At 41.8% G+C, this 12,330-nt stretch overlaps 1 protein-coding gene across 1 annotated transcript in view; it reads right to left on the bottom strand.

Moving 5' to 3' along the window:
* Positions 1-9,156, bottom strand: part of kcnmb4 (potassium channel subfamily M regulatory beta subunit 4) — a 32,205-nt gene extending 23,049 nt beyond the window's left edge. The window contains 1 exon segment of the mRNA NM_001017211.2: positions 8,760-9,156. Within this exon segment, the coding sequence (NP_001017211.1) occupies positions 8,760-9,095 (336 nt within the window). The 5' untranslated portion in view covers positions 9,096-9,156.
* Positions 9,157-12,330: the final 3,174 nt, after the last annotated feature.

The raw sequence follows: 12,330 nt of genomic DNA, 5'->3' as shown, positions 1-12,330 counted from the left end.
ATTTATGCTAAAATAATGCCTATTCCATTTAAGGAATCCAGCAGAAAATACAATATCCTCTAGAGGCCCCACAGGAAATACATTCTAGGAGTGACGCATCTTAGTACTCAGTTTAGTCACTACCACTCCTGGATTGTGTTCTCCGCTGGAGGATACTGTGTACTTCCCAAAACAAAACCAGGCATTGTCATAGATATGTTTTTGCTAATGTAGATGCTGGGGGGCAGCTCAATGAGATGAGCAAGGTTCCCAGGCTTTGTGTGATCCCATAGAATCTGGAAGCCCGTATGGCCTACTTAGGGACAAAAATAGTTTAATGAGAGGCAGCTATTTATGTTTAAAAAAACAATATCATATGGTACTTGAAAGCTTAGGCATGAATTCCTCCATATAATTAAAGGCAGTAACACAATGCAACCAATAATATTTGTGCTTTTAAAGGAAAACTATACCCCCAGAATGAATACATAAACACAGATAGTTTATATTATGTTAAGTGACTTATCAAAGAATCTCGCCAAACTAGAATATATATATATCAATAAATATTGCCCTTTCACATCCTTTCCCTTGATCCACCATTTAGTGATGGGCTGTGTGCTCCCTCAGAGATCACATGACCAGAAATAATGCAGCTCTGACTGTAACAGGAAGTAGTGTGGGAGCAAAAGGCAGAACTCTGTCCATTAATTGGCTGATGGGGCCTAGCATTGTTTGTGTGCAATGTGAATCCTATAATCCCAGGAGGCGGCCCTTAATTCTTAAAATGGCAATTTTCTATTAAGAATTAACCAATAGCACATACTACTGAAAAAGTATATTTTTATGAAAATGGTTTATTTAGATGAAGCAGGGTTTTACATATGCGCTACATTGTTTGGGGGTAGAGTTTTCCTTTAAAAGAGAAGGAAAGGTGGATTAAAACAAAGGTGATTAAGATCACTTACCTGATACCCCAGGCTGGTGCTGAGCAGAAAATCTCACCAGCCCGTGGTACATGCAGGCGAGGCATTCTCTACCATTCTTCTCCTTTCGCTGTGATCCCAGGGCTGTCTTTTTTGTTAAAGTGCAGCTTCTCACACTACTGCTAATGTGCAGCCAGCGAGAAGAAAGAAGACGGAAGGGGATCACTCACCCGCATGTACCCTGGGCTGGTGCAATTTTCTCCTAACAGTAGCTCCAGTCCAGGGTATCAGGTAAGAAAATACAATCACTGGGGGTGCGATAGTAGTTTCATTACAGAGTTGGAGTGAGAGCAGCACTTTGGCCACAGGTTGTATCAAATAATAGGGAATATAATGTAGGTAAAACTACCTATGTAAATGTGCAGATTTTGTTTTACTCTCAAATGCAAATCTGTTTTACTCTCCATTAAGCTGGCCATACTCGATCGAATTACAATAATAGCACAGGAGCTGTCGGACAAATAACCACATCAATAAGCCAATGCGGTCACCGATCCGTCGGTAAAATGAAACCTATATAGACAGCACCTGGATGATTTTTGGCTAGATATCGATCAGTAGGCCAGTCAGGGATCCCCATACAGGGGCAGATCAGCTGCCAAATCGGCCTAAAGGACCCAAATCAGCACTGAAATCTGCCCATCTATGGCCACCTTTACTCTGGGGAGGCAATCTGAGATAAAACAGTAAGCTTAAACTACTAAACTACTTTCCCTGCCAGGGTACATTGCCTTTGTGTACTCACAGAAAGTACATTTCACTCTTTACAATGCAAAGTTCTGAGTTCAAAGAGACAGCTCTGTGTATATGTTCTGTATATTACAGAACTGCAGGGTCGGAAGTACAAAGATGTTTGTCCTTATGCCTTTTCTCCTGAAAAAGCCCTTCTATTCCTCTAACTTTAATCAGAATTTGGAGTGCTAAGTTTTCTTTGCATAAAACTGACAAAACTGCATGGTTAATGAAAAAGAAAGGTTGATTTGTATGCAAATGTACATATTATTTCAACAATTTATCCTTTGCCATAGTCATTCTTCTTATAACTGAATATTTAATTGATAGCTTTGAAATTATAGTCAGCAATAAAATTAATTGAGGGAATAAAGTAACATTCTATCTTTGTTAATACAGTTTATAATTAATTACTTGCAAACTGTTCAGTAATTCATCCATAGAAAGCACAGTTTTGGCATAAAATGTAAATTCAAAAACTGTTAGGAAACTAGAAAAATTGCTTTTACATGGTGTTGCCATCTGCTAAGTTTTGAACTGAGCATTCTGAAACCTCAACAGAACACTGCACTGAATGACTAGCCAATTACTGGCTGCTGTGTCATAGCTGCCCCCTGACATCACAAGCTCGCCCACCAAACTCCATCATCTCCCAAATGTCACTCAACCTGCCCCTAACATCCCCTAACCAGATTTTTAGCCATAAAGAGGTGGTAACCGTACTTTTACATGTCCCAACTCCAGCATGTAGCAACAATTTCCAGGTACATGTATCTAGCTAATAAGTGAGGGACATGGAATTAAGTTACTTGCCCAAGTTCCCAAGCAAAAGTGCACACATATTTTTTACTCTTATTTAAACTGATTTGCTCATCTCTGTTCACGGAGAACCGATATAGGAAATAAGCATGTGCTGCCCGAAGAGCCAGAAACACCCAATATTAGCATATCTACATTAGAAAAATATTTTCCACTTTGTGAGGCTTTTGCGTTAATATTATCAATAAGCCTCAACTAAAGCACCACCAACAGAATTACGTCTGCAATTTGAGAGCAAGATTGGAACCATATAGAAGTACATTACAGAAGAGTAAAAGCGAAAAAGAGGAAGACCAGCAACAAGGTGGATGTACTCAGTCACTACATTTATAAATATGCCATTAATCAGCCTGAAGGCGTAAAAACAAACCAGAGCATTCTACACAAACAACCTGATTGTGGTTGCCAGGAATCAAAATCAACTTGATTGCATTTAATAACAATGATAACAACTTTGGGAATAGCTGAGCTCCTTCTACATGACAACCAGAGAACTGCATAGTCCCATATAAGACAATAGGACTATTAAATTCTACTTTGCAAAAAATGCTAGTGATTTATATGCTTGGCCTTTAATATATATGTATCAGTATGTATGTTAATTCATGCACAGGTATGTATGATTTAAAAAAAAATTTCCACCCAGTGAAACGTCCCCATGTATGCTGGAGATGTAATTATATAAGCATTTACATTTGGTATAGAAAGCTGATCTCTTTTAAGTATCCAGAATGGCACAACATTGTTACAAACAGCATCTTAATCATTCACCCACTCAGTATAGCTTCCAGTTATACTGGCTACCTGAAATATCACAGCATCATTCAATACAGCACACTGCATATCACTCACTTCCTATTACTCTGAATGGTGTTGTGTAAGTATGAGTAGGACAGAAATAACCCCATACATAAACTTTCTGGCATCCTATCGCTGCTTTTGTGTATCAGACCCATTATTGTGCAGCGCCATGATGAGAGCTGAACTGTCCATGGTGCTGGAATGGTAATTTGTCTTTTGCTCTAAGCTTGGTCATATTTGACCAGAAAGCAGATTATTAATAGAGTTCAAAGGGAAGTGGATGTCTTTATGTAAAGCCAGAATTGAAGTCATACACTAAAGAAATTACCAGATATAGCACATGGGGTGTGGTTGGTGGAAGCCCTTTGGGTGAAGATTTCAGCTGAAATTAAGTTTACACAACAAAAAAATGATCACTGGTGTATGTTACAAACCACCCAGGAGTAAGAGGAATAACAGTATATTATAGATGACTTCAATTATCCAAACACTGACTGGTGTAATGGGGTAGCCAAGTCAGAAAAAACTAGTAGGTTTATAAACGTGCTAAATGACACATTTTATTTCAGGTAGTATTTCAGGAACCTATTATTATTATAACATGTTTATAAAGCCCCAACATATTCCACAGCGCAGTACTATTAGGGTTGCCACCTTTCTTAGAAAAAAATACAAGCTAGGGTATCGCAGATGGGGCGATGGCGAGGGGCAGGGATATATTGAAAAAGGGCTGGGGAGTTGGTCTTCATTTTTTATTGTTTTTGAATTATTTGCCTTTCTGACTCCTTTCAGCTTTCAAATAGGGTCACTGACCCCAGCAGCCAAAAAACTATTGCTTTAGGCTACAATTTTATTGTTATTGTTACTTTTTATTACTTATTATTATTATTATTATTATTACTTATTATTATTATTTATTACTATTCAATCTCTCCTTTATTTGTATTCTTGTATCTCTTTCAAACAAATGCCTTGTTGCTAGGTTGAATTGGACAAAACAAATAATATACAACATGTTATAAAATCCTTTTCCTTCCTTTTCGTCAGTAAAATTCCTATTTTAGGGTACGCATATACGCACGCACATCATTCACCTGAGCACACACCCCCTAGAGAATTGGGACCTTAGGTATGAGCTGTCAGTAACTGGGTCTTTTGCCCTTTTATCCCCTGCTGGGACCCTTCCTCATTACTGTATGCATGAGGGGGAGTGTCCAGGAACTTGTCCCTTGGGACCCCCTGTAGAGGGCTGCAATTCTCAGGCCAGTTTCTGTCATATAATATTGGCACTTGCCAGTATCCAATATTATTATGAAAATATGGGCTTGCTTTAGCCCATATGTGGGTGATCAGAATGATACCAAACATGAAGGGGGTCTCATGTTCCTGTCCCCCAGAAACTATCCCTCCAAATTGGTGGGTATAGGCTGTCCTTGTTTGGTATCATTAGGAAGCATGTGACCTCCTCATAACCCATATGTGATTTATGAGGATGTGAACCCTAAAGCAAAGGAGATATGGATCCATTTTTATAATCCATATTTTCTCATAGCTGCACCCCCTGCAGTTCTTAGGTCCACAATTCCCTTTCTTTGATCAACAGATCAAAGAAACCAATTGCACCAACTTTCCCGCCCAACTGGCTGGCTCTGAATTGTCTGCTAACCCAGATAAATTTGTCACCTTTCCACAGTCCCTTGTTGCATATTTAATTAATTAAGGGTCTCCTCTGAACACAAAGCCAAATGTTGCCAGGTTTAACTCTGGACATGCCAGAGAAATACTGTGCCGGCATGACATGGGGTTATAAAGGTTATCAGTCCTTATATCGGAATAGCTAGAGAGCTGTAAAGAGGTTTTAAGAAGAATGCCTTCTTTTCCACTATGCAGAAGATACTGGCCTAAAAAAACTGTACACTATTGTTCCGCTATGCACAATACTGACTGGGAACAAAGTTGCAGTTTGTTGGTAGACACATATAACATCTGCACTATTTATCAGTTATGCAAAACTACTCTTGTAAAACTTTTTGCATCGCCCCCCCTCTCAAAAAAAATTTGATTCTGATGAATTTAGGGAGCATTCTAATTGCCCGGGAAAATATGTATTGTAAGTAGCATAGGGATAAATGTGATAGAAGGACACTTGTAAGAAAGGAAAGAGGTAATTAATACCCAGATGGCAAGAAGCAGAAAACAGAGGCGAAAGCAGCACAAATAGATGACACTGAGGGAAGTGAAAGATATGAGAAAGTGAGAGCAACGCTGGGAGAGAATATGAGTAACAGACAGATGTCTTATAAAATACAAGGGAACTGAAGGGAGGCACAGTAACAATAGGAGGAAGAGAAGCAGATAAGTGAAGTGACAAGATATTGTAAAGCAGAAAAATCACTTAGTAGAGCATTAAACTTAAATTTCACACAAAATTTAACGCTTGCATTTTTTGTGAATGTTGAATATTTATGTTCAGCCATGGGAATTTTCTGATAGTATGCTATGAATGAATGAGTACCTAGGAAGTTTTCTGGTCAGGAGGCCCTAAAGCTTAAGGTTTGAGAGCCAGGATAGTTGTCATACCTAAAACTGATCCTGAAACATTAAGCATATATCATAATCAAAAGGAAAACCATTCAGTGAGAGACCCTGAATTGTTACAAGTGACTTGCTGTAATACTGCTGACATTCTGATCAAGATAGACACTGGTTCCAGAACATGCTCTGAACCTTCTCTTTCTAATTGGCTGCCATACTGATAATGTCACTAATGTCAGCAAGAATAGCCTCCTGTCACTCACAATTTGTAGAAATGTCCATATACACACATGGTTGTTCCCTTGTGCCCTACTGGCTTGACCAGTGAATCTGAGAGCAATAAACTGCAGACTGGCCCCAGATTTGTGTCAGCCCTGTTATACATGATACAGCACATAGGAAATAAAGAATGAGTGAATTTTAACATCAGAGGTCCGACAAAACTGCATGTTCAATTTTTGTTTAGGCTTTGGTTTCTTATTCAATCAACTGGCAGAATTGTTATAATGTGCACTTTGGTGCCACATTTCATGCCAGGAACCATTACGGGTAGGTAGAACTGAGATGTGTGTTATGAAGGGCATGCCCCCACATATATACTTTTAAATCCGTAACCTAATGCCTTAAAATATGAGTCGCTTGAACAGGCTGGAAGTAAGTGCATACTATGCAGGGCATCCCTGTTATACTTCTATATGGGGAAATCAAGTTCATTTATGCTTTTGAAATATCAGTAAATTATTCAACTGACTGAATAAGAAACTAATTTCAAAGAACAAAAAAAAGAAGCTGGAAGAATAGAAAAAAACTCAACTTACAATTATATAGGTTTATATTGTGCATGTTCTGAATAAACTATATATTTATTCAATACATGCCTGGGCCTGCGGTGCTGATTGTGTGCTATGCTCTCTTCACTTTAATTAGAAAGCAAATGAATTTGGGTGTCAGTGAACTTCACTTACCACATATTTATTCTGGCAATCTTTACTATAATGCTCTTGTAATTAAGGATTTGTGGAGCATGGTATTTTTGCACTTTGGAAAAACTAATTAGTTTGGTCTCTTTGCCAATAGTATTCCTATCCCCAATACAGAATTGTTTGGTACAGTTAGAAGGGATATCTGCACATTATACCTACAGTAATTTAGTCTTTACAGCACCTAATGATATAAGATATGTAGGGAAATGAGCTGCAATGACTGTTACCTATGAGGTTGTGAAAATGCAGTAGATAAGTATTCTGTGGCAGTGAGATGCAGTTTCACTTTAAAAAGTCGCCCTTAGATACTAGCAAATCTCATCCCCTAGGCAACAGAGCTGATCTCATAATGATAAAAATTGCATTAACTCTTTTATGACAACTGACTGGGAGAATAACATGAACAAGTCATATCTCTTTTAGTGGATTACTGGTGACAGTTTGTACGAGAAATTCCAAGTAGCCCTTTTGTTGTGGTACATCCCTTTGGGGTCTGTCACAAATGGCACCACATTACTGCTCTCACTGCTACCATATTGTGTAAATATTCTTATTCACCTAAAGCAGGGCTTTCTCTTACCTACTCCTTTATAATAAGCATTCCAGCTTTAATCTAGCTGTCCCCTTCTACCCCCTCTAGTTACAACTTTACTGTACCTCTGTAAGAGACCTCTATATATGAGGTTGTGTGTGGAACTGAGCTGTAGAAACCGAAGGCAAAGTAACAACAGAATTCAAATTTCTGCCCTCCAGTGGCTGTTATCTCCATGTTTTCTATTAGTCTTTCCCTTTCAGTGGATGCTGAAAGATCAATAGCACTGGGAAGAACAAATGTGAACAATCCTTTTTTTTAAAGGGTCTGGGGTTGGATTGCCCAGTCTGCTTTCATTGGAGGACAGTGGGAGATCCCTGTGCTAGAGAAAGCCTTTCTATTGACATTACAAGATGTGATGCTCAGAATATCATGAAGCTCCTACAAATATGATAAAATAGAACAATTCCTGGGCATCCTACTGGGAATGAGGGCATTCTAAATGTGGAACTAGGCATTCCAGGAATGCTTTTCCCTGTGTAATGCGGTGTTTCCTATATCAGTAAATGATGTGTGAGCTTTCAAACAAGTCTGACCTGCTGTCCCACTTATCCCAACTACAGCTCAACAGCTGGACATGAAACAGTCTGAAATGAAACAGCTGGAGTCATAAGTCTGAGCTACAACTCAACGCTGGATAGTGATATGCCTTAACTACAACTCAAACCTGGACATTCATAAGTCTGAACTACACAACACCTGGACTGTGTCTCTCAGGGGCACACAAGTTACTCAGTGGGAACACAGAGAAAGTGCACTGCAATGCTACACGTATCTTCCTTACCAATCCCCCAGGGCTCAGTAGAAATCTATAAACATAAATGGTACGACACTGGGGGGAACACTGCAGCAATAAACTATAGTACCGGCCTATATATGTCCCGCCTGAAAGTCTCCAAAGATCTCAAGTTGCCAGCGTTACTAAGGAAACCTTCCCTGGTTACTAACTAGAAGCCAGCCCCTTGCCGCTGGGGAGCTGAGCTGTTCCCTATCGGTCCCGGCCCGGAGCCCTTACCTTGGGATTGGGTACCTGCCCGGAGCCCTTACCTTGGGGTTGGGTACCTGCCCGGAGCCCTTACCTTGGGGTTGGGTACCTGCCCGGAGCCCTTACCTTGGGATTGGGTACCTGCCCGGAGCCCTTACCTTGGGATTGGGTACCTGCCCGGAGCCCTTACCTTGGGATTGGGTACCTGCCGGAGCCCTTACCTTGGGATTGGGTACCTGCCCGGAGCCCTTACCTTGGGGTTGGGTACCTGCCCGGAGCCCTTACCTTGGGATTGGGTACCTGCCGGAGCCCTTACCTTGGGATTGGGTACCTGCCGGAGCCCTTACCTTGGGATTGCTGATGAGCTGCCGCTCGTCTTGGTGAAGCAGAGCCCGCGAATTGGACTCGGAGTTATTGACATAGATCTGCAGGCAGGGGTACAGAGAGGTGCCCTTACACTCACTCCCGCAGCTGAAGGTGCACTCAAACGTCTCCCCGATCTGCTGCACAGACAGCACCGTGCAGTTGGCGGTTTTGCCCTGCATCTCCAGCAGAGCCGGGTGCAGCCAGCAGAAGCCCAGGATAAAGAGAGAGATCACACCGGAGATGATGAGAAATAATCCCAAGCGGATGCTTTTGTCTTCGGCTTCTGAGTACTCGTAAGCCACTCGGATCTTTGCCATGGCGTGTGGCTGGGTGGCATCTGCACAGAGACTTCACACTGGGTGGCACCGACTCATCAGGCTGAGGGACAATGGGCAGCCTGCGGGCACTTAGCTCATGTTGAAGAACAAAGTCGGCTCTTTCGAGCTACTTTTAGATCACTTCCAGCTCAGTGTAGAAATCAGGATGCTCCAATGCTGAGTTCCTCCCCATGCCCACCCCCTGGAGATAAAGGGATGTCACTGTCGCTTCTTTTCCCACCAATGGGGGCATCTGCCTGGGAGCCTATAGCAGCCGCTTGTACCCAGTGAGATCACACTCAAGTCTTCTGCAACAAGCGCTCACATATCGCTACTGGCTCCTTCTGGGGACCGGGGGCAGCAAAGGGGACCCTGCTACTGTACTGTGCCCAGGCTGGCTCGAATCCTTAGCATAACTTTACCATCTCCCCCCCCCCCCCCCCTACTCCCAGAGGGACAGGCCCCGTTTCAAGACCTCCTGCCCTGTGGCAAATTGGCCCCATGAAGTGCCCTGGGAGCTGTCATTAATACAGTCCCTGTGTAATACCTTCCCTATCACCGAACCCCACTAAGTGCATCAAATGTCAGTCAAGTCTGAATGTGGCTTCCTGATTGGTTACATTTAAATCTGCCTTTTATGCTGCCTGATTGTTGGTATTACCGGCTGCTCAGCGCTTCATTACTTTCATTCCCCTCCACAGTTTGCAAAGATTAGTCCTTCCCTTACTATTACCTTTAATACTTCCAGATGCCCAAGAAAGCACCAGTCCCTTTGTACTGATTTGTGGAGCAGTTGAGTAGACCTTTTAGCAGCAGTGCTGTCTCCTGTGCTGGACGTCTAAGGGTTAAGACACACAAAGCCACAAGTAACAGCTTACAGAACAAGTAACAGTTTACAGAAACAGACAATGCTGATTATTTACTGATAATTGTCTCTACATGTGCTTTAGCAGAGACAGTTCTCAGTATTCTCTATGGCAGGGTATTTTCTGGTGTTTATGAGTCGTGACAAGTAGCTGCTACTAAGTAGCTCAGTGTGTCTTCACCCTAACAATCAGTCACACAGCAAGCTTGATCAGCAGATTGCAGACTGAGCACCACATCACATCTGCTGTTTGCAGCTCACAGGAGGCTGCTTGCTTGTTAGGAAAAGTACAGTACAGGAGACAGCACAGCTGCATAGGGTGAAGACACATGGAGCTACTAAAGGTGGCCATACACGGGCAGATTTTAGCTGCCGATATTGGTCCTTTGGACCAATGTGGCAACTTGTATGCCCACGTATGGGCACCAATGCTGGGCCTTCCCAACCGAAATCAGGCCCAAAATTGGCTAGATCTCGGTGGAGTTGGTTTGATTTTTCTGTTAAATCGGGGGCCACATTGGTTCATTGATGTGGTCCCTGAACGGACAGCACCTATACCCACTATTTTAATTTGATGTAGGGCTCTAGGGCCAGACGATCAAATTAACCCAATATTACCTACCCATAGGTGGGCATATCGGGAGAAGATCCTCTCGTTTGACGACCTTGCCAAACGAGTGGATCTTACAGTGTTTGGCCACCTTTATCAGCGGGTTCTTGTCACAGCTATTAAGCACCAGAATATACCTTGTCATAGATAATACTGAGAATTACCTCTGCTAAAACACATGTAGAGACAATTATCAGTAAACGATCAGCATTGTCTCTTTTTGGTAACCATGACAAGTAGCTGCTGCTAGTAGCTCTGTGTATCTTCACTGCAAGCTTTGTTCCCTCACTGGATTCACTTGTTGCTTCTAAGCAGTGCTACTGCCTTTGTACCTGGCCACATGCAGTATGGTCTATAAGGTTCTGCTTGCCAACTGCTCAGCTGAAGAAGTCATCCTTATGCAGAAGGGGTCATTTATCACTACAAGGGCATTAAGCAAACTGCATTTCTGAGGGCAATCACCGTGTTTTTTTTCCAAGATGCAGCATTTCAACAACGCTGTCGTCTGCAGGGCGTTGTGCCTGATGCATTTGCAGCTTATATGTCAAAACTAAAGCCGTTGCACTCTCACATAGATGTGAATTGGACTATACTTTTGGCACATCTGTGCCTATTGACGCAGGGTGCTCTGGGAACCGTGAATGTAGGGGGTGTCTCCCTTTAATTGACGATGGGTGGGTCAACCTTGTGCTTAAAAATGTGCTTTGGAACCCATGGGGTCACAACTGCCTATGACTACCGGTTTGGGTATGAAAATGTGGAAGGCGGCAACTTGTGGGGTTTGTATGTTTTTAATATGGATTTTTGAATAAAAATATGTTTGGGATACGTTTTTGATATTGCTGGTTTATTTGCCCTTCTTATAAGCACCCTACTACATAATTATTTGTTTCCTGCCTTCAAAGAAGCCAGTATGTACAAAAGGATCTGCAACAGATTTAATAGAAGAATAAGAAAACATTGAAGAAACATGTAAAATGCTGCTAAAGTAAAAATGAAATCTATGTGGCTTATTTCAGAGAGGTGAGCACATCTATTGTGACTCCATCTGAAGGTGACCTACATCAGTGGTAGTACATGGATAAACAGAAAATGACTGTCAGGCTTATGTCACACATGGGGATGAGTAACAGCTATTTGTAGCTGTCTAGAATTATTTTTTGCTTCACATTGTGCAAGTATTCTTTCATCCCCAATAGGAAATAAATAAACCTATTCCTAGGCAGCTACAGGTACCAGCAAGTCCTCTCCCTGTGTGACATAAGCCAAAATATAAAATGCGCAATGCAATAGGAAATTAATTTATCCAGTTGTGATCAGTAACCCAAGATATCTTTACACACTTGCAACCCCAGATGGGACAGGTTGCATAGTTCAATATCATACCTTTTCAGCCTACTTTTAAAGCACTGGACCTACTTTGTAAAAAGTATAGCTATGCAGGTACCATGGGCTCATGATGAGTGTTGCAACCACAGGAGCTGGCATCCTACTAGGGGAGGTGTTTGTTCCTGCACCACCAGAGATTGGCAGAATAAAACAGTAGCAGAGCTGGGGAGTGGGACTGCAAACCATATAGTTCATTAATAAAGGGCCTCAGCACACTTACCTTTAGTCCTGTGTCTATGACACTTCACTTCAAAGACTTCACCATATCAGTGCTATAAACCTGTAAGCCACTTTTTAGTATCTCACTTGGAAATGAGCCCCAGAGTCAGTACTTTGATAACATTACCATTCCATGCTGGTCTTACTGGTCA

The sequence above is a fragment of the Xenopus tropicalis genome, chromosome 3 (assembly GCF_000004195.4).
Source record: "Xenopus tropicalis strain Nigerian chromosome 3, UCB_Xtro_10.0, whole genome shotgun sequence".
In the NCBI taxonomy this organism is placed as follows: Eukaryota; Metazoa; Chordata; class Amphibia; order Anura; family Pipidae; genus Xenopus; species Xenopus tropicalis.
Note: the sequence above shows the minus strand (reverse complement) of the source record. Positions and strands in the feature narration are given on the sequence as shown.